Source organism: Pinus tabuliformis, chromosome 7, assembly GCF_031772625.1.
Source record: "Pinus tabuliformis cultivar Carrire ecotype Pingquan chromosome 7, CPIR1, whole genome shotgun sequence".
NCBI classification, from domain to species: Eukaryota; Viridiplantae; Streptophyta; class Pinopsida; order Pinales; family Pinaceae; genus Pinus; species Pinus tabuliformis.
The window spans coordinates 1,609,213,056-1,609,237,009 of record NC_142293.1 but is presented as its reverse complement, the minus strand read 5'-3'; the positions used below and the strand labels follow the sequence as shown (position 1 = coordinate 1,609,237,009).

Below are 23,954 nucleotides of genomic sequence, written 5' to 3'. Positions count from 1 at the left end.
ATCTGCATGCATGAAGAAGACTATAGATCTTATGGCGCAGACACTCCAGCAACACAATCTTGGAGACCACATTCCTGAGAATGCTAAGAAGAAGTCTAGAGAAAAAGGACCAGATCCAAGAGGTAACGGGCATGCTTTGATTGCTCTTCATTCTGCACCACAAGAATGGATCATCAATTCAAGAGCTTCACATCATATGGCTTCTTCAAAGGAATCCTTTTCTTCTCTACATGCATACTCAGGTCCTCCCATTCTCATGGGGGATAATTCTGCAGTTGCAGCAACTGGACAAGGAAGAGTGCAATTCGAAGATGGAAGTTTTGAAAATGTCTTGCATACTCCAAGGCTTGCTGTGAATCTTCTCTCAGTGTATTAGATGACACACACAGGCAGCGGAAGGAAAGTGGAATTTACCCCAGATTCCGTGAGCATTTATGACATGCAAACCAATTTGAAGATTGCATCTGGCAAGGTAAATGATCAATCTCGTCTGTATACATTTTCTGATTTTGTTCCTCAAACCCCTGTTAGACCACCAGTTGTTGAACATCGAGATCAGACTTCTGCATGTAGTTCAGAAGAGTCTCGACCACCTTCAACACAAAAATGGCGCAGCATGAGTGATATCCTTGATGATCCTGCCTCTATCCCTCTGTTTGAGGAAGATCCGCAAGCACTCTTAGCTATGGAGCCATCCATGCCCATGCATGCTTATATGGTGCATGGATATGATCCACAAACTTATGCAGAAGCAAATGGGCATCCAGAATGGGAAGCCGCCATGGATGAGGAATATAACTCTCTCATTGAGAACCAGACTTGGGATTTGGTTTCGTTTGATGAGTAAGAAGGCGCGGCCAAGGCCTATGACCGAGCGGCCCTCAAATTTCGGGGTCGAGATGCCATTACTAACTTTAGTCCTGCAAGAGATGAGGATTCGGAGGCTCGATTCATGAGGGAGCACAGTGAGGGAGAAATCGTCGACATGCTCCGGAAGCACACATATGATGCAGAATTCGAGCATCATAGAAAGAGTCTCATTATGAGGGAAGCTTTTTCGGCCTCCAAGAACAACGCCGGGGCGTCAGGGCTGAAGGTTTTCGGTCTGAGAGCTAATGTCTATCAACAAAACCAAGAAACCGTCCACGCAAACATGAATGTCTCCTCCTCCGCCGCCGTCGCCGCCAAAGAAATGGAAGATCCACCGCATGAGCATCTTTTCGACAAGGCTCTTACGCCAAGCGATGTGGGCAAACTGAACCGCCTGGTGATTCCGAAGCAGTATGCGGAGAAGTATTTCCCTCTGGACGCCAATTCCCCCGAGAAGGGACTGCTTTTAAATTTCGAGGATAACACGGGGAAAGTCTGGCAATTCCGTTATTCATATTGGAACAACAGCCAGAGCTACGTGCTAACCAAGGGGTGGAGCCGTTTTGTGAAGGATAAGAGATTGGAAACCGGTGACATTGTTTCGTTTCACAAAGGATTTGCTCAGACTGATCACTTCTACATCAGCTGGAGTCACAGGCCGTCGGGTCAACCCGGACTCGGTTTCAGTCCCCACAACCAAAAATCCAAGGCTGAAGTGGTGTATGCCGTCAAGAGGCCGTCGTTCTTGAATCTTTTCAATTCCAGTGGCATTAATAATGCAGCTCGATGGATGCCCGTCTTCTCGCCCAGTTCGAGTAATCCCAACGCCATTACGCAATTCAGTTCCCATTCCTTCTCCTCGCCAATCAGAAAAATCGGTCATATGGATGCCCTGAGGTCTTAGTGCTCTAGAGGTGGAGGAGCTGGAAGACAAGCTGAAGGAGCTTCAAAGACACTTGTGATGCCATCATCGCCAGCGTGTACCAGGAAGGAGCAGAGTCACGTGCAGTTGTCTTTTCTTTATTTTTGCATTATCTTTTGAGGGGGGTTTTCTTCCCACTGGGTTTTCCCTCTTTCCTCCTTTTTATGCATTGTATATGGGTACCTAAAATGGCCGTGTTGCCGGGACTCATTCATTTTGCATCACACTCACCTAAGTTATGCTTAAGGGGGGGTGTTGGTGTACATGCACTTAGACTAGTTGTGTTGGTGTACATGCACCTAGATTAGCTCCAGTTGGTGTACATGCACTTAGACTAGTTGTGTTGGTGCACATGAACTTAGATCAGCTCCAGTTAACTTATTGCTTGCATGTGGCACATGTACACATTAGCATAAGATAAAGCACACTTAGCTTTAGTTAGCTTTAGTTATTGCATGTACAACTAAGCTTAACTTAGCTGCTTTTGTGTATTTATTCTAAAACTGATATTGTAGAATCACTTTCATTCTTTTCTCAATTCTTGCTCGCTTCCTTCCTTCTCTTGCAAGCTTTTTATTGTTTTGCAGATCTAGATCTATCTCTGTATCTCAAAATCTTACACCTTTTCTCTCTCATTCCTTTTCTCGCCCTCTTTGCCTCTACATACTTAAAATAAAAACAATCTGCTCGGATCCAAACAAATAGGATATGCAACTAACTAAAAAAAAAATCCTTGGTTCTATTTAAATAAATAAATAAAAAAAAATATCTAATTTAACACTCAATCCTATCCTTGGCAACAAATGCCATTTATTTCCGCATAGTTCACCACTCAATTCAAACAAACTTGATTTTCGAAACATCAACAAAACAAAATAGAAAAGTTAAATGATTCCCCTGTATCATGTTTTATGAGTAATAACCTAACTAAATTTTTCTCCTTATCAAGTCATGAGATGGTCAACACTAAAGGTTTCTTTTAAGTTTGGTTGAAGGGAAAGGAGTAGTCTGCAACATTCTGGGGCTTAATAATAACTATGAAATGAGATCTGATTTTTTAAATCAAATTTTCCACCTACCCTCCTCCATCTTTGTAGCATATAAAATGTCTTTCAAAAACAAAATTTTCGATCAATTTTTTTTTCAAAAATGTTCCTCAACTTATACGAGACTACTTTTGCATCTTTTACATTTCTTAAGTTTTCTGTCATGGGCTTCTCCACTGATAAGGTTATCAACAATAGGGCTTCTCTGTTTCTCTATGCAAATGTTGCTAGTACATCTTGTTCTTCTGTGTCATTTCCTCATCCACATAAATTATTGTGTCAAAGCATATTCTCCATTAAAATGATCCAATATTTTTCTCTTTAAATCCTGTGATTCTAACAGTGTGTATTAACCACCTAACATCTTGTTAGTTTTAAAATGACTTTTACAAATTACCTTTGTTTTGTTGAAACCAAAAAAAATATGATAACCTCTATTCTGTCTCACCATTGATTGTTCTTCTATTCCACCACTAATTATTGTTGTGTCTCACTACTGTCTGTAACCACTGCATGCCATTCATTGTACACCCCGTTGTCTGCTAGTTCTTGTACACCCAAAAACTAAATGAGAGTTTGCAATCCACTTCTTCCAAACTGCTAAACAACTGCAAATAAATTTACCCACTACTCCCATATGCCCAAACTAATAGTCAATTCTTATAATCAAACACAAACTTTAAACTCATTATTTTCTTTTTGTTGAAATAAACTTGGAAATTTCTGTTATTTGCATATTAAAAATTTTAGCCCTAAAGCCCTATATCGGTTGGTAGAATCATATTTTAGACATTTGAGAATTACCTTTTATGGGGATATATTTTTGTTGTCTCAAATATGCAATAAAAGGGTGATCCAAATCAATTTATGTGGGTTTGTTTAGTTTGCACTTCAGATTTAGCAAGTGACATTAATTTTCCAGATGTATAAATGTTTTAGCCTTGTATATACTTAAATTCACATCTAATTCAAGGCTAAACAAATATATTTTTTAGCCTTGTATATACTTAAATTCACATCTAATTCAAGGCTAAACAAATATATTGTAATTTACTTGGTTGTTAATTCAATTTTGTTCACTTTCTATTCAATTTTAAAACAACAATAAACTATTTTCAAGATCTGGAAATTAATGGGATGAAAACTCATAAGGGATACTTCATAAGCCTCCTCAAGCTTGCTTGAAATGAACATTAAAATCAGATCTGAATATTTCCTTAAAGAATCATCTCAAATGATAATTCACAAGCCCCCTCAAGCTTTCTTGAAATGAACATTAAAACCAGATCTAAAAATTTCCATAAGGAATCTGCTCAATTGATAACTTGTTATCATACGAAGTTGATCCATGTGGATAGTAACTTAAGAAACCATAAACTTCTTTCTCTAGGGAACCTAATTGTTCTGCTCCTAGGGAAGTCTCCCTTTTGTTGATTATGAAATATTTGGTGAGGTGACAGTGACAACTCTTCCAAGTTATGCTTGATCTTGTAACTCATGAAGGCTTTGCAATAAGGGGTGCAAGTTTGCGTGATAACAAGTCCCATCTTGTGACTTGTGGGGATACAAGAACATTGGATTTTGGAGAGTGAAGAGCCATGTAAATCTCCTTTGCATGATGACATGGTTGCAACAGCAAGTAAGGAATACAACCTTTTTAACCAATATTTTGTGAACTTTAATAAGAGACTCTATTGTAAAGGCAATGAAATGAACTAAAATTTTAAGGATGGAAATATATCTTAACGTTTAGAAACTTTGGTGAATCTTAATTCTCCCTAATATACAAATTGTAAAATGTTTGGCTATATTTTTGTAAAAGTATTGAAATTTGTAATCATTTTATATTGTCTTTATAAAATATTAGTGATTTTTAAGGTAAAATAATTTTATAATATAAAATTTGATGAAATATTTAAAAAAAATTGAAATTGGAAATTTTTTTTTTTTTGGAAAACCATGGAAAATTAGCCCACTTGATAATATTTGTTGAAATTTGGTACCGGAGGATAGGTGGTTCCCTTAGGCTTTGATCTTTGGCCTAGGGAAAAGTGTCCAAAAGAATTTAATTTTTTTCCTAAAGTGACTTTATAATTTTATAAAGTTAAATCTAATTTAAAAGTGACTTTAAGTGATAAAGTTACTAAGTCTAATTTTAAAGTGACTTTTATAAAGTCAATGAAAAATTAGAAAGGAAAAGTGACTTTGGAAATAAATAACTAAGTGGGTCTTTATTAAAGTGGGGTGAATTAAAAAATAGAAAGTGAGATTTAAATGAGCATTTAATCTCAGCCATTGATCTAAATCTATTTCAGCCATTGGATTTAGAGATCACCCAAAAGTCACTTGGAGTTATATTAAAGGAGGAAAAGGTCATTCATTATTTCATGAGCAGATTGGGAGAAGGAGAGCAAGAGAGCAAGAGAGATTTCTGAGCAGGGAGGAGAAGGAGACAGCAGCTTGGCACACATTCCAAGGCAGCAGTTGAGCAGATTTGTACAGCTGATTCAGCACATAGTGAAAGGCAGATTTTTGCACAAAAATCGAGGAGTAGTTTGCTGATTTTTCTGCACACAAAACGGAGGTCATACAACATTTATTGTTGTCTTGTTTGCTGTAATTTCTAGATTGCTGTGAGGCACGGGAAAGGAGATAAGTTGTAAATTTGCTTGCTGATTTTTTTGCTGAATAATTCTCACTATAAAAAGGCAATTTTCAGAAATAAAGAAGAGCTCTCAAACTGGTTTTCCCCAAGAGTTGTAGGGGGTTTTTCCAGGGTCAAGTTGACCAAAAATATCAGTGTTTTAATGTGTTTTAATGGATATTTTTGATTGCTGATTTTTAATTCTGCAATTTCCAACATTCTGAAAAATTTCCAGAATTTGTGTTTTCAGCAATATTTATTTTTTTTCAGTCTGTTAAATGTATGGTTATGGGAATGGGCATTTAACTACATGGGATAAATAAGGAGAAACTAAAAACCGGGGTGGGAAAACAGAAATTTTTACATGGTATCCGAGCTTGAGTGCTGAAGGGCAGTTTGGGACAGCAAAAGGAAAAATTACAGTTGCTGATTTTTCACTCAGAAAATTCCAGCAAGCTGATTTTTTCATAAACAACAGTTTTATCTTTACTACAGTAGTGCTATTTTTCAGTTTTAGGACAGCAGGATGTCATTGGGATTGAGGGTGGAGGATAGGTTGGATGGGCATACAAATTACAGTGTTTGGAAGGAGAGAATGCAGAGTATCTTTGAGGAGGCAGAAGTCTGGGATATCATGGTGCATACCGCATAGAACCCTGTTGTTGTGCCCACTGATGTTACTCAGTTGGCTAAGTATAAAAAGAAGAATAATAAGGGTAAGAGGCTTATTCTAGACGGAATCAAAGACCATTGCATTCCTCATGTGAGAGGAAAGAGCAATGCCCATGAGATGTGGACAACATTGTCCAATCTCTACCAGAGTACCAATGAGAACCGGAAGATGGTCCTGAAGGAGAAGTTGAAGAACATTAATATGGGGAATGATAGTGCAGCTGGATATCTCACAAAGATTACCAATGTGAGAGATGAGTTGGCAGCGATTGGAGAGGCCATTCCATCCACTGAGTTGGTGCGTATTGCAGTGAATGGCCTCCCCCGTTCATGGTTGAACTTTGCTGATGGGGTTTGTGCACGTGAGACCCTTCCCACATGGGAGAGGTTTTGGGATGATTGCATTCAGACAGAGATCAAGAAAGGACAGCGTGGGGCAGCCAAGCCAGTTGAGCAGGATGAGAACGTAGCACTGGTGGCAGGAGGCAAGAAAGGAAAAGGGAAGAAGCAGGCTTCCACAAGCGGTGTTGGGGGCAAAGGCAAAGGTAAAGGTAAACAGGGGAATGCACAGAAGGACTATTCCAAGGTGAAGTGTTGGAATTGTCAAAAGATGGGACACTATGCAGTTGTGTGTCCGGAGAAGAAGAAGAAGAAGGGGAAGAACCAGGACGTGGCAGCTTCAGCAGAGATTGAGGACTTTGCTAGTCGTTTTGACCGAGAGTTTGTGTTCACTACGTGTGAGTCCTCTAGTGTAGGATCACCTGCCACACAGGTTCAGAGGGAGCATGATTTTCCCTCGATTAGCGGAGCATCTACGGGTATATGGTATGTGGACAGTGGGGCTTCACGTCACATGACAGGAGTCCGTGAGTACTTCTCAGAGCTTTAAGAGAGTGGAACTGATATCGAGGTAGTACTCGGTGATGACAGAGTTGTTAGAGCAGTCGGGGTGGGGACAGTGACATTTCAGAGGGAGTCCAAACCTCCCTTGAAGGTGTTAGAGGTTCTTTATGTGCCAGGGATGAGGAAGAACCTCATATTCGTCTCAGCTTTGGAGGACAGAGGATATGAGGTACTGTTCAGGGGAGGACAGGTGTTGATGTATCCCAGGGGCACTCCAGCTGATTCAGCTAGAGTGATAGGTGTACGCCATGCAAAGGTGTACAAGTTTGCATTTCAGCCCCTTTTGGCATTGAGCAGTAGTATCGACAGCAGAGCTAGCAGTTCTGAGCTGTGTGAGATTTGGCACCGCAGGATGGGACATATGTATCATGGAGCCTTGAGGACATTGCGGGAGATCACTATAGGTGTGCCAGATTTCAGTACTGATCACTTTGATACTTGCAGAGGTTGTGCGATGGGAAAGTTTGCCAAATCCCCTTTTCCCAGCAGTGACAGCAGAGCGATGGGGATACTTGATTTGATTCATTCCAATGTGAGCGGTCGGATGTCTCATGTTTCCTTGAGTGGATATGAGTACTATGTGTTATTCATTGATGATCACTCCAGGAGGACCTGGATTTATTTTTTGAAGACCAAGAGTGAGGTCTTCAAGCGGTTTCAGGAGTTCAGAGCTCTTGTGGAGACTCAGACAGGTCGAAAGATCAAGTCCTTGAGGTCGGACAATGGAGGAGAGTACACCCTTGGAGAGTTTGTTGACTATTGTGCGGAGGCAGGCATTAGGAGGGAGTTCACTGTTCCTTACAACCCCCAGCAGAACGGGGTTGCAGAGAGGAAGAACAGATCCATCATAGGGGCTGCCAAAGCCATGTTACATGATCAGGGGTTGCCATTGTTCTTGTGGGTAGAGGCCTGCAACACAGTTGTTTACGTGCAGAACAGGAGTCTGCATCATGCCTTGGGGCACATGACTCCGGAGGAGGCTTTCTCTGGGAAGAAGCCTGATATTGGTCATCTTCGTATCTTTGGATGCATTACATACTCCTATATACCCAAGGAGAAGAGGACCAAACTAGAGCTCACCGCAGAGAAGGGTATCTTTGTGGGCTACAGTGAGACCTCAAAGGCCTTTCGGATTTACATTCCTGCACAGAGGAGAGTTGTTGTCAGACGGGATGTGAAGTTCGAGGAGGACAGGGCCTTTAGGAGGTCACGGGAGTTAGAGTATCTGGATCAGCCAGACCCTCAGTAGCAGTTGAGTCAGTTGCAGGGATCTAGTGGGCAGGGATCAGAAGGATCAGGAGGTATATCTATGAGGATGTCAGGTCCGTTAGTGAGCAGTGGCTCATCGAGCCAGAGGGGTGGTACTCCGGGCAGCATGCAGAGCAGTTCACAGAGCAGTTCACTAGGGAGTCCACTGATGGACAGTTCACACGGTACCTCAGCTTCTACAGGTTCAGGTGCAGGCAGGAGGATAGCAGACAAACAGTCAGGAGTTCAGGCTACTGATGGTGATGAGGAGGAGGAGTTTCATTCTCCTATGGGAGAAGCATGCTCAGGGAAGAGGAAGCCCAAGTGGCTTCAGGACACCTTGAGAGATGCCACATCTGTTGCTGAGCCGAAGAGGCCGGTCAGAGAGAGTAGACCACCTGAGAGGTTTTGTAGCTATATGGCGATGGTTACCAACATCCTTGACTCTGAGCCTTCTAACTATGAGGAGGCAGCTAGCCAGCAGGTCTGGAGAGAGGCCATGCAGGAGGAGTATTCTTCTATCATGAAGAATGATGTTTGGGAGGTGGTTCCGAGGCCTGAGGGCAAATCCGTGGTTACTTCCAGATGGCTTTACAAGGTAAAGCATGCTGCAGATGGCAGCATTGAGAAATTCAAAGCAAGGTTTGTGGCTAGAGGGTTCTCCCAGGTAGAGGGAGTTGATTATGAGGAGACCTTCGCTCCCGTGGCTCGATATACTTCGATCTGCTCCATTATATCGATAGCAGCAGAGATGGGTTGGAAGATCCACCAGATGGATGTGAAGACCGCATTTCTCAATGGCTTCATACAGGAGGAGGTGTACATTGAGCAGCCACAGGGCTTTGAGGTGCATGGGAAGGAGTCCCATGTGTGCAGATTGAAGAAGGCCCTTTATGGCCTGAAGCAAGCTCCCAGAGCTTGGTACTCCAGGATAGATGCATACTTGCAGGGGATGGGTTTCACAAAGAGTGAGGCAGATCCGAACCTTTACTTTATTGTGATTGGTGAGGAGCCTCTCATTCTGGTGTTGTATGTGGATGACTTGATCATTACAGGTGCAGAGAGACTCATAGAGCACTGCAAGAGAGATCTTGCGGCGGAGTTTGAGATGAAGGACATCGGCTTGATGCATTACTTTTTGGGTTTGGAGGTGTGGCAGGAGGAGGGGCATTTCTTCCTGAGGCAGGGGAAGTATATTGTGGACATCCTTAGCAGATTCCACATGGAGGATTGTAGACCCATGTCGACACCGATGATCACCAACTGGAAGAAGCTTCATGCTTCAGATTCCGAGTTGGTTGATCCCACATTGTACAGGGAGCTGATTGGTTCCTTGATGTATTTGGTCAACACTAGACCAGATATCTGTTTTCCAGTCAACACGATGAGTCAGTTTATGTGTGAGCCTAGGAAGGTTCACTGGGTGGCTGCAAAACACATTTTGCGGTACGTGCAGGGGACAGTGGATTATGGTCTGGACTACAGGCAGGGAGATGGAGTGAGATTGGCAGGGTACACTGATTCTGATTGGGCAGGTTGTGCTTCTGATAGGAAGAGCACTTCAGGGTGTTGTTTTGGGTTGGGTTCAGCAGTAGTGTCATGGTTCAGCCGGAAGCAGCAGTCAGTAGCACTGAGTTCAGCGGAAGCAGAGTATATGGCAACCAGTCTAGCCAGTTGTGAGGCCATCTGGCTTCGCAAGATGTTGTTTGGTTTATTTGGTCAGCTGTTGAAACCTTCAGTGATTTACTGTGATAATCAGAGTTGCATTAAACTCACGGAGAATCCAGTATTTCATGACAGGTCAAAGCATACGGGATCAGATATCATTTCATCAGAGACTATGTTCAGAAGGGAGTTGTGAAGCTTGAGTATATTTCCACTGATGAGTAGGTTGCAGATATCCTTACCAAAGCCTTACCACGGGGCAAGCATGTCTACTTCAGAGACAAGATGGGTGTGGTGAGGAACACCTTCCTCGGTAAGAGGGAGTGTTGAAATTTGGTACCGGAGGACGGGTGGTTCCCTTAGGCTTTGATCTTTGGCCTAGGGAAAAGTGTCCAAAAGAATTTAATTTTTCTCCTAAAGTGACTTTATAATTTTATAAAGTTAAATCTAATTTTAAAGTGACTTTTATAAAGTCAATGAAAAATTAGAAAGGAAAAGTGACTTTGGAAATAAATGACTAAGTGGGTCTTTATTAAAGTGGGGTGAATTAAAAAATAGAAAGTGAGATTTAAATGAGCATTTAATCTCAGCCATTGATCTAAATCTATTTCAGCCATTGGATTTAGAGATCACCCAAAAGTCACTTGGATCACCCAAAAGTCACTTGGAGTTATATTAAAGGAGGAAAATGAGGAAAAGGTCATTCATTCTTTCATGAGCAGATTGGGAGAAGGAGAGCAAGAGAGCAAGAGAGATTTCTGAGCAGGGAGGAGAAGGAGACAACAGCTTGGCACACATTCCAAGGCAGCAGTTGAGCAGATTTGTACAGCTGATTCAGCACATAGTGAAAGACAGATTTTTGCACAAAAATCGAGGAGCAGTTTGCTGATTTTTCTACACACAAAACGGAGGCCGTACAACATTTATTACTGTCCTGTTTGCTGTAATTTTCAGATTGTTGTGAGGCACGGGAAAGGAGATAAGTTGTAAATTTGCTTGCTGATTTTTTTGCTGAATAATTCTCACTGTAAAAAGACAATTTTCAGAAATAAAGAAGAGCTCTCAAACCGGTTTTCCCCAAGAGTTGTAGGGGGTTTTTCCAGGGTCAAGTTGACAAAAAATATCAGTGTTTTAATGTGTTTTAATGGCTGTTTTTGATTGCTGATTTTTAATTCTACAATTTCCAGCATTCTGAAAAATTTCCAGAATTTGTGTTTTTAGCAATATTTATTTTTTTCAGTCTGTTAAATGTATGGTTATGGGAATGGGCATTTAACTACATGGGAGAAATAAGGAGAAACTGAAAACCAGGGTGGGAAAACAAAAATTTTTACAATATTATCCCCTAAAATTTTCCCTAAATAAAATTTTCCTTCCAAAATACTCAGCCATTTATGAATGTTTCTTCTACAGATTGTTCACCTTATTTTTTGCTTGAATGGATGCATTATAGATCAAACGTTCATATTTAAAGAGTCTCCCATGAGTGTCTTGCATCCAAAACACACTTGTCTTTTTTGTAAAATCTGTGATCCTTGTATGCAATTTCATCCCTACTGGATTAGTGAATAAAACAGTGAAGACATGATTTAATTATAAATATTATAGCATTTGGTAATCTCTCTCAAGAAAGTAATACTCCTAGAGGTTAAAGTAATATTCATTTTACCAGCCATACCTATCAGCTTGATTCTAACTTCTAGCTATGTTATGAATAACACACCTAGCATTGCACAGGTTACTATGAACACATCATCATTTTTCTACTAAATTAATGGTCAAATGAATTTGAATGCCCTATATCTCCAATATTTGAGATTTACCAATATATTATACTACTAAGATGTGCACATATTTTGGTTTACAAAATAAATTTCTTGAAAATGGAAATTGTCGATTCATTTAGGAATTTTGAACTATTACTCGATGTTGCCAATTAGAATTGATTTGAGTTCAAATCCTTAGGTTCCTTTCTAAGAAAGATGACTTTACTAGAAACACTCAGCTATCTTGTAAGAGACGAGAATATACAAATTTTAGAAGCTTTAGATAGGGCTTCATTGCATTGACAACTTTCATTCATATATATTATCAACTCATTTTCTTATTTACTCTCTTTTGTACTCAGCTATCTTGTAAGAGACGAGAATATACAAATTTTAGAAGCTTTAGATAGGGCTTCATTGCATTGACAACTTTCATTCATATATATTATCAACTCATTTTCTTATTTACTCTCTTTTGTATTATTTTTACTAGGTAAAATTAATTAGTTTGCAGTGTTTACATCACTAATATCACTGAAAATTATTGGTAAAAACATAATGGGTATAGTTGTAGGATCATAATCATTATAATATATTGAAGGAATGAATAATCACTATACAAACATGATTAATTTGAGGAACAAGATTTTTCATTTAAGTTGTGTGGAGCATACAACATGATGCCGAAGCTACCAAGGGAGCAGCTATAGATGGGATTTATTTTCTCTTCTGCTCGTAATCATGCTCATGCCGTTGCATTGGCAGCTCAAAAACTATTATGTAATGCAGTGATAGCAATGTCGGTTATAACCCTTGAAATCAAGGCTAACTTATTTTTACATTTTCTAAAGCTTTTATATATATATATATATATATATATATATATATATATATATATATATATATATATATATATATATATATATATAACATTTAATGGATATTGAATTTTTATTTGTAGCTAATCTAAGAATGGAAAGAAGATTAACAGGTGACCAATTTACAAGGGATGCAAGAGCTTTAGATCTATTGAAACTTTAAGATTTTATCAACTCTTGTTAAAGCATATTAGTCACATTTCAATAACTGGAAGTTTGAGAAGTGTCTATGTGAAGTTCTTGTCCACTCAGAATGAATGATTGATATTTGTGTAGAATTTTTGGGTGGTGGAAGCAAAAATGATTAGCTAGTGTTTTTGCAGTGGAAATTGATTGACAAACTTGGTGCGACGGTTGTCCTTGTTGGTTATTCATATGATGAAGCCCAAATTTATGCTAAGAAATGAAGTGAAGAGGAGGATCTCACTTGTATACCTCTTTTTATCATCTGAGATCATTTCGATGACTTTACTACATTGGTCCTTGGAAAAAACATGTATTCTTATTCTTAACCATTAGGTGAGTCTAAGTTGATGATAAGGTTTACATTAACATTTGAGGTCAAACCTTATGTTCACCCTAGAGTTGACAAAGTCGTAAGATTTTGAGCTAAGGGATTTCTAAAAGCATAAGATAACTAGACTGGAGCTAACAATGTCGAAAGATTTAGAGCAGAGGGTTTTCTAAAAGAAGGGGGTGGCATTGTCTATTTTCTAAAAGAATGAGGTGAAAAGCCTGGAGCTAGAAATGTGGGAATATTTGGAGCTTAGGGTTTCTAAAAGCACAACATGATTAGCCAGGAGCTAGAAATATGGGAAGATGTGAGCACTCTATGAAAGGTGTGATTACCTTGGAGCCAACAACATGGTAAAATGTGAGCAATGTGGAAAGATGTGGCTAGCCTGGAGCTGGCAATGTAGGATGGTTTGGATTTGAGGAGTTTCTATGAAAAAAAATTCATATAAATGAAAGCTAACATTCCATTTCCTTGTACTCTATAAGAGGCCTAACAGAACCATGTAAATTTATAAACATGAGTGGTAATATCCCCTACTTTTATGAATCCTAATTAAAAAATTAACCCAATTACCTAAACTTTACATAAAAAAATGTTTGTGTCCCACCATACAAATGGCGTTTTGGCAAATGGAACTGAACGATTTGAATGTCATATAAACACATTTGTGGTGTCGCTCAGTAACCTTAGCAAGATTTGAAAGAGGATGGAAGTGATTTTGAAGAGCATTTATGGTATCGCTAAGGAATTTTAGCGAGATTCGGAAGAGAATGGAAGTGAAAGAAATAGAAAAAGGCTCATTTTCATTAAAAAAAAAAAAAAAAAAAAATCTATTTCAAATTATCAAAACAAACCCTGCCATGCATTTTTATTGAGACGCGACAGGGATGTGACCAGGGTAATCTGCAATTAACTTAATACTCATGTAAGATGTGATAAAACAGATAACATTTATGGAGTTGATCAGCACCAAGGATTCCACTCTACCGAATTAAAAATGTTAATTAAGCTACAGGCCCTATGTTGCTCTCTCAGACTCAACTTCAAGAACGAATTGGTGTTTCATCCTTAAAACAAAATTACAAGCCCCAATCGTGTGCTTGTTTACCTTTATGTATTTTGAAAACGAAACTGCGTTGTGGCAAACCCAAATTTCCAAACAATAAAGGTACAACAAAAGACTAATTAAAGCAACACAATAGAAGTGCGTGCTCATGATATTATGGTTTCTACAATCATTAAAATCCTGCTACAAATCTAAATACAATCCCAATCGCACAGGTGGGGTAAGAACTTGTTCTCAAAGGTCCCAGGCAAAACCCATGTGATCCAAACATTTGGGAGCTCAACCAATGAAACACAAAATTATAGGCATAGATTCCTTCTCAATGAAAGAAACACACGAATTCAAACATAAACCTCTCATAAAAAGAACATAACAAGCAAACCTTACTCACCACCGATGCGGTAATGAGAAGTATTCAAGCGAAAAAAAACACCTAGAACGCAATCCCTATCAAGCTGTAATCTTTTAAATCTTCGAGTAACCTACTATAGGGACTCCAAATAGAACCAATTCGATTCAAAAGAATTATACCAAGTGGGTGGACAGCACAAGAGTCCCAATAGCTGACTTGAGAAAAATTGTCATACATATCTCTAATAAGCCCAATCAAGGCTCTAGAACACTATGTCATCATCCAAATTCAAAAAAATAAAAAAAATGTTTAATTAGTGTGGCTGAAATGGTCAATACTAATCCAAAGTTTACAGGGAAAAGAAAAACACCAACAAAACCAGGGTAATGTTTTTCAATACGACTCTACTATAATCTGAATTGAAAAGGACAACACATCAGCATACAACTTTCATCATATTCTTCATTTTACATAATGAAATTAATACAAAAAATGCAGAATTATCGTGAATATGCCCGTGTGAATAAATTCATGATAAATTTATGTGTCATTCAGAGAGGAGGAGGTAATTTAGTAGCTCGATGACCCAAGCTCACAGTCTTTGAAATGGAGCCTTACAAACCTCAGATCAATTCCTAGGCAACATACCAAATTGTTGTCATGGGTTAGTGAAAGGCTTACAGATTAACTCCTAGATTGTGGTAACTTCCATGCCCAAAATCATTATCCATACAAATAGATGAATTTTGACTCCATTTTCCCAACATAATAGAGGTTCTATGCACTCTTTCCAAATAGAAGATAGGTTGCGCTCTCACCCAATAGAACAGAGGTTGCGCTCTCGCCCAACAGAAAAGAGGTTGTGCTCTCTGTTACTCCCACAGGCCATGATACTCCCTACCTGAGGTTGAAAATACAGGAGTGGTTGAACTCTACAAAGGTTGGGAATAGGGGAGAGGTTGCACTCTAAGATACTCCCTAGCTGAGGTAGAACAAAGTCTCTCCTAACAGAACAGAGGTTGCTCTCAATTACTGCCATGGGCCAAGATACTCCCTGTGCATTTTTGACCTATGCTTGGCCAATATTTCATATAAAAAATACCATATAATATATATATTATTATATAACATATAAAACCCCTCTCATCCCTTATTATATAGTCAATATATTATTTTGTGTTTTTATTTTTATTTTTTATACCCTAATATGAACACACCAGATATTGTATTTCTTCATCAATGAAGCCCCCATGACCTACTTCCATATGACCCATTCGTTCTATCCCCATGTCCATGGATGATCTGGACTAGCCCTTGTCGATGCCAGTCTGAAAAAACCTTAAGAAGCATAGCATTAACCTCCATTTGCTTCTCTTGTGCCTATATGATCTAGTCATTATCTGCCTTACAACTCCTTATCTCTTCCTTCAAAATTCTCAATGTAACTGCCAAATTGGAAAGATTCCTTACAATGTACTATTCTTAAGATTCATAGGGAGAGTCTTTGTAGTCAACCATCTTTCTAGCCATTTGATATTTCTTCCTGCAATAGATAATATGTCAGATAAGCCAAATCACAATAAAATGATGTACCTTAGTATAGATTGGGGAGGATACATTGTCTACAAGATCACCAAATCAATGTGATACATGTATAACATAATCATAACAACATATAGACATATAAATATAAGTGTATCAACACATAAACATCACTCTAGCTAGGGTCCAATCATCCATGCAAAGCCATATAAAAAATGCATACTATGACCTCATGCATGACAATAACCATTACTACATTTTACACATTGCCATACGCAACCAACAACATGCACAAGCAATGCCTAATCAACTACACATACACATAAATGCATGTAGCCAAAAGGTGACATAAAATCAACATGTAAGTGATATATAATCCATATGCAATGATTCACATACTCATGAAAAATACATTTCGCGAAATCAATATCAAATTCTCCAAAACAACCATACTACAACCATAATCAATCATCAAGTTAATGCAACAAGCACATGAAATGCAAGTGTAAGAGACACATGAAACTGGCATGCATGCATGACCAACACGCACCTCTCATACAGTCTGAGAGTTGAACCATGCTTTGATACTAGTCTGTAACACCCTCCTCCCACATTTACCCAAGTAACTATGCCAACTGGGTTAAACATGAGACAAGAGGCTACTATGATAAGATTCTACCTCCTATGTAAGCTTAATGAAGTGGAGTTGATGGAAACATCACACACAATCATCCAACATCGGCTTCAGAATCCTTGGAAGACATGTCAACTACTCAGATAGTCTGTCCCTAGGTCCCTTCGTTGTTAAGGATCTCTTAGGCCATAGCTGCTCTCATGCTATGGGAAAGCAAGCGAACAGAAACCCAAAGTATCTCTCACATGCTTGCCCACCAACGACTAGAGACCAAAGTTTCCAGTTCTATGCTAGCGACCCCAAGATTTAAGCCACTTTTTCAAGCCTAGAGCCAAGGCCACTTCATAGAATGGAGTGATATTTTGAAAGCTGTAAAAGAATAGGGAGAGAATGATGCGAAAGCAATAAGATGAACAAAACCATAACCAAACCCGTACTACTCATGATAGGAATTTTGTCAAACATATCATCAACATGTAACTTATAGGTGTAAACAACATAATTAAGTGTAGGGATCTCATACTTATCTGAGAATCGATATGAACCATTGTTCCCTCATGTCACTTGTTGCACTATCATCTATTAGGTGATAGACACATTATCCATTCATGTACAGGTAAAAACATGCTGAGATCCCTACATAGCTGTTGTCGTGTGTGTGTGTGTGTGTGTGTGTGTGTGTGTGTGTGTATATATATATATATATATATATATATATATATATATATATATATATAACCTATGAACATAAATGCCATAAACATAGTAGCCATCAAAATCCACATATACATTAATACATTCACACATGAAAATCAAGGAAATGAATCTTTCATTAACAAATGCAATGAACCAACCAGAGATGGAACTACCACGTTCCACCCGACCATAGATTGGTTGATCCAAGTCTCTTTTCAGCCAATCACCCCCATGCCATATTCCAAGCATGAATGTGGGACTCATAGAACACACCATAAACACCAATCAACATGGATGCCATTGGAGTTCTTCTCCTACACCATGAAGAATTTGAGTGCCTCCTAGTCTCTTAGGATTTATCATGTATCCACAGTGCGATCTAGGGATAACTACGACTTACACTGAGACATACTCTCTAGGCTTTACCATGCATCCCATCCCAGGACCACTCGGCCCAACGGAGAGAAATTCCACCTCTTGGCTTTGTCGCATATCCTGCCATTCACTTGCAAGGATTCCTAGGCCCACTGAGGCACACAATCTGGCTTTACTGCAACCCACAGTCTGGTTCAGGGGTTATTAAGCCAGTGGCATTACGATCCTCAATCTAGTTCAGAGACCACTTAGACCATGTGTTTTTCAATTCGGAGATCCACCCCAATCAACTTCAAATCCAATCTAGCCATCCTACGTAAACTAAATGAGAGAACCCATCTCATCAAAGCTACGGGAAATGGCAAGGCTAGGCTGAAAATACTTTCACACCTAGAAAAATCCATGCCAGGTATAAATGAACCACATGAAATCCCATTCATGCCAAATATAGCAAGGAAAATACACATGAAAATCTATACCTGCAATGAATCCTGTCGTAGCTGCTTGATCTTGCATTTCCCTGCTTGATCTTTGCTTACTCTTGCCTTCTTTTCCTTTCTTGCTCGAATGTCAAAGTACTCCAAGAAACTCTAAGTTTACAAGAGTGAGAGAGAGAGAGAAACAATAACGAGAGAGTTCCAAACTTCAACTAATAGAAGGCTACCAACTGATCCTCAGAAGCCTTTTTTATTAATGAGGCATCTATTTTCTTTATTTTCCATTATTTTCCCTCATTTTCCTCCGCACAAGCAACCTATGACCTGTCACCTTCCCTTTCTCATAATTTCTATTATTTTCATAAACAAATGTGTCAAAAATGTCATTTTTCCTTTCCAAAGCCTTAGTCATTGTCTTTTTCAATTTCCTTAGCATAAACAATCATATAAACACCCCCTAGAATGCCTTGCCCAACATTCAACTTCGAATAAGTGTCATATCAACCATGGTTATCGTTTTTAACTTTTATTACATGGAATTTTCACGAGAGTTACAAAATCTAAAATCAATATTAAAAAACTCTAGGATTTTAAAGTCAAGAAATTATAAACCCAATGTGTTATTAATATTATAAACCTAAAGAATTAAGATAACCAATGAGATTAATATTAGAAACCCAACGAATTAATAAACCAATATGATTAATATTATAAACCCAAAGGATCAATAAACCCAAGGAATAAACCAAAAGAATCAACAAACCAATGAATTAATAAATCCAAGAATAAACCCAAAGGATCAATAAACCAAAGGATTTAATATTATAAACCCAAAGTATCAATAAACCAAGGAATAAATATTAAAAATCCAAAGGAATAATAATACACCAAAGAAATTAATATTAAAAACCCAAGAGATTAATATTATAAACCCTTGGGATTAATACCATAAACGTAAGTGACTATTAATATTATAAACCCAAGAAATTTATATTATAAACCCAATGGATTTATATTAAATGTAAAATTAGTATTATAAACTCTATCATTAATATTATACCCTCGGAATATGAACCCTTAGATTAATAAACCCAAAGGATTTATATTATAAACCCAAGGGTATAATACTAAAAACTCAAAGAAATAGTATTAAACTCAAAGGATTAATATTGTAAGAGTAAGGTATATAAACCTAAGATAAATATTATAAACCCTAAAACAAACATGGTTGACCATGGTTAATCATCGTTGATTTTCATATTGAAACAATCTTTGTCACAATGTAATGTTCAACCATAATTACAATAATTAACCATCATTAATTTTTATATTAAAAAAATATTTTTCACATAAAATTAAATCATAATTAACCATAATTACAATCTCAAAAAAATTATATTAAATCTTAACATTAATGTTATAAAACTAAACCATGAATTAAACAACTTCTTTTCATTTTCATTATAAAATCCATCTACAAATATTCTAAGATTAATATAAACAAAAGTGTATGTTGTGTACTATTTTTACATTTTTTAAAATTAAAACAAAACTTTTAACAACTTCATCACTCATTATAAACATGCGTCCAATTATAAACATAAAAACGCAACATTACTATTTACAAAACTTTTAACAACTGCATCACTCATTATAAATATGCGTCCAATTACAATATAAAAACGAAACATTACTAGTTGTAGTCAAATTTAGAAAATCTTGCTGAATAATTTAATTATACGCATTTTCAAAGAAATTTCAAAATTGTTTATTTGAAATATTTCATCTTACTCTGCACTTAGCTTCCCTTACTTTCAGTCTCAGGTTTCAACTCTTCAACTTTCATCTCAAATAAGTAACTGCGTCTTTATATTTCAAATGGTTTGGGCTTAGAATAAATATATCGTTTGATTATTAAAGTTATACCAAATTGGTTGTTGTAAATAAGCATACCGTTTGATTTGTAATGTGTTTTCATAAATTTATAAAATCACAAAAATAAGTTTTTGAATTTATAATATATATAGAGAATGAAATAATAAAATAGAGTGTTATAATAAATTTAAGTAAATATGGTGGAGAGATGTATTTTACAATTTATTGGGTGTTATATGTGATTCATGGAGTTTTGACATGTCACTTCTAAAAAATAATAAGAATAAGTAAATAAAGAAAAATTAATATCTATTATAATAAAAAATAAAAATGAATAAACATGTATGGTGTGCAGGAGATGTCATAAAAAACATTTAACTATTACTCTTAACATTAAATAAAATATTTCAAGAGAGATAAAACAGCTAAAAAAAAGTTATCTTTCACATTCAGCTGCGGGAAAGATGTGTTTCTTATATTTTAAAAGAATACTCCAAAATATTTAAATAAATTATTTGAGTATCTATAGGAACTAAAATATTTTAAGGTCACTTATATAAATAAAGAAAACATGTTACCATAATAAAACGTTTCAATTCCACTAAAAAAAATTCCTAATAAAAATAATAATAATAAGAGAGAGATGTATAATTCATTCAATTTTTAATATAAAATTAATATGTGGTATTTAAAAGATGTTATTAATAATAAAAAAATTAAATGTGGGTCATAGATAAACTATTTCAATACCCCATATCAAGTAAAAAATATATATATAAATATATATATAAATATATATATATATATATATATATATATATATATATATATATAGGGTTAAACAAAAAACTATGTATATATTATATAAAACAATTGAAAAAATATCTTATTTTTAGGAAATTTCAAGTAGCTTCACTATTTTACATTTTCGCCTTTTGTTATGTATATTATTTTGTTAATTTTGTATGAAAGCTAGCAAATATTTGTTGGAATTGCAAGTTTAAGTTGAGTTCAAGAAATTGAATCCATTTATGTATTCCAAAATATAATTTCAACTATGAAAAGTGATATATATATATAAACCTCTATAAGATTGTGAGGACCAAAATTTTTGAGCTAGAATCTTTTTTTCAAAATTTTCATTCTAAAAGAGATTTGTACTTTAAAAAATATCATCACCCTCATCCCTTGTAATATCTATGATTAAGATATGTATATATAATAGTTGGTTTTGAATAATTGATCTTAAAAAAAAAAACGGCTTAATTTTAAAGTATTGAGTTTTTCTATTTATTAATTTGTCTTTGACAAAAAATTTATGACACTTATCCATAGTTTAACATTAGGAATTAAGTTTTATTATTTTTTATTATTATTGAAATTTGTTTATTTATAAGTGATTGGTTGAGGTCATATTATGGGTTGTTTAGTAACTTCCATTTCTATTAGTTACTAATTTTTTTTTTTTTGTTTTATTTCCTTTTTATTTAACTTTTTCTTTTTTCTATTATTTCTATTTTCATGAATTGTAATTTTTTCACAATATTTTCAATTTACAATGATTTATTATTATATTAAAAACATATTTTAATAAATTTAATTATAGACAAGTATATATATATTAATAAAAATAAAATGGACACAGATATATATATATATATATATATATATATATATATATATATACAATATTAGTTAATCATATTTTTGGTGATGACATTAAACAATATAATATTTTATTAATTGTTTTATTTTCGTGGTGAAATTTTTGTTTTTGTTATTTTTTGTTTCATTAAACTATATTTAAGCTAAGCTACAGATACTGGCTACTATGTAGCTTTTGTTATACATTAAAACATAATAAAAATTATTATCTTTTTATAAATGATCTTCCTAGCTATTACATACTTAGTTGTCATGTATGTTAACTACTATTAAATATGTATTAAATATGTGTTGCAGATTTAACCTACTTATTAAAAACAAAAAAACTTTAAACGTGTACCGTAATATAATATAAAAAGTGTTGCAGATTTAACCTGGTTATTAAAAAACAAAAAACTTTAAAGTGTACCGCAATATATATAAAAAAATAAAAAGATTTGAAAGTATATATGTATATATATATATAACTAGGGCAACCGTAGCAACCGTTTAACCACAATGCCACATAGTTTGCCAAGGAATAAGTCTATAAGTATTCATTTGAGGGCGACTTAAACTCGTACATGGAACCGAAATATCCTTATTTTAGCTCGTCTATCTTTGAGCTTGAAACGAGGCTGGCAGATCACGATGTTGCATCAGTCATGAGGTAAAAATGTACGTGAAGTGGAGCTGAAACATTAGAAATTGTAGCTGCAGATGAGCTCAACAACCTGAATATATAGAAATTGCAGAACGATATGTAACATTAAAGATTAAATTGGGCCTCTCGACTTGAGGTGGTCTTTAGAGGTTTGCTTAGGTTTCCTTCTACCATCTGATTACCATGTGATGCATTCTTTTGAGGAATAATTTGGTGGAGTAACTTGTCTAAGTTGTTGTTAGAAGATCCTCTTCCTCGACAGCTCGCTTCGCACTTTCCTTCAATTGTCCATTTCTTCTCCTCATTTTGACTCCTCCCTCTCCTTATATCAAATTCCTCACCAGCGCTGCCACCTTTTCCCTTTTCACGGTCTGTTTCGAGTGCTGTCCTATGCTCCACTCTTCACGAACAAATTTCGCATTTGTAAGTTGCTCGGCACAGAAGGGCCAGCATATCATCGGCACTCTCGTGCTTATGCTTTCCAACGTGGAGTTCCACCCGTTGTGAGTCAGAAACCCTCCCACAGAAGGGTGGGACAGTACCTTTATCTGAGGCACCCACCCAACCAACAAACCTCTATCCTTTGTTTCTTCAATGAATTCCTAATTTCCTTGGGCAATATGGCAGACTCACCATGAACTATATCTTCTCGGACAACCCACAGAAAGTGTTGGTTGCTGGAAGCCAATCCCCATGCAAATTCCAGGAGTTGTTGATTAGACAAAGCGGTAATGCTTCCCAAACAAACGTACATGACAGAGCATGGATTCCGAGAATCCAACCATGTGAGGCAACTATTTTCTTCCTTCCACATACTCAACTTATCCGAGGATCCGTCGTTATCTTTACAATGGAAGGACTGAGAGAGCAGTAGAGGACCGACGGGATATACACGGAAGTTAAGTCTGAGTTTCTCTAATACTGGGCCTTCCAGTTCTTCGAATGTGTTAACTATTATTGCAGCTGCCGATAATGCACCTTGGCCTTCAATTATACTATATTGAATACCCGGATCCGAAATGTCTGTAACTAAGAGGAAGTTTGGAAGGTCCCTCAGCCGCAGCGGGGGCATTCCTGCAATGCAAGTAATTCTCACTTCATCAAGATATTGGTCGGTAAGGCAGCTTTCATCTGTCAGACATGAAAACTATTCTATAATAATACAAAAGAAAAAAATCCATAGAATGTTTTAAAATAAGTCTGTGTACAGAACAAAATTTGAATGATTTTAGCTACTCGAGACAATTATATTTTGACTAAAGTAAACGTGAGCAGGTGGTGTAGTATGTATATTTTCAGTTTCCGAAAATATACATATAATGTAATATTGTAAACGTCAATTTCTATATAAATTGAATGTAAATCACATATGATAATTTTATTATAATAATTTGACCCGGAATCTAACGAGTAAATCTAAATAATCCACATGTATGGAAGGGAAAAGATACAAATATATATATATATTAAATTTTATTTTACATTTTATATATATAGTTATTTTTATTTAAATTATAGATTTTGTATATATAATAATT

The 23,954-nt window shown here is 36.4% G+C and overlaps 1 protein-coding gene and 1 pseudogene across 1 annotated transcript; one reads left to right on the top strand and one right to left on the bottom strand.

Annotated features, from left to right (window-relative positions):
- Positions 1–952: 952 nt before the first annotated feature.
- LOC149254327 (AP2/ERF and B3 domain-containing transcription repressor TEM1-like) lies at positions 953–1,774 on the top strand. The gene has a single exon (XM_089454757.1). The coding sequence runs from the start codon at positions 953–955 to the stop codon at positions 1,772–1,774; it is 822 nt and encodes a 273-aa protein (XP_089310883.1).
- Positions 1,775–22,739: 20,965 nt separating this feature from the next.
- On the bottom strand, positions 22,740–23,488 carry LOC149254326 (7-deoxyloganetin glucosyltransferase pseudogene; annotated as a pseudogene).
- Positions 23,489–23,954: the final 466 nt, after the last annotated feature.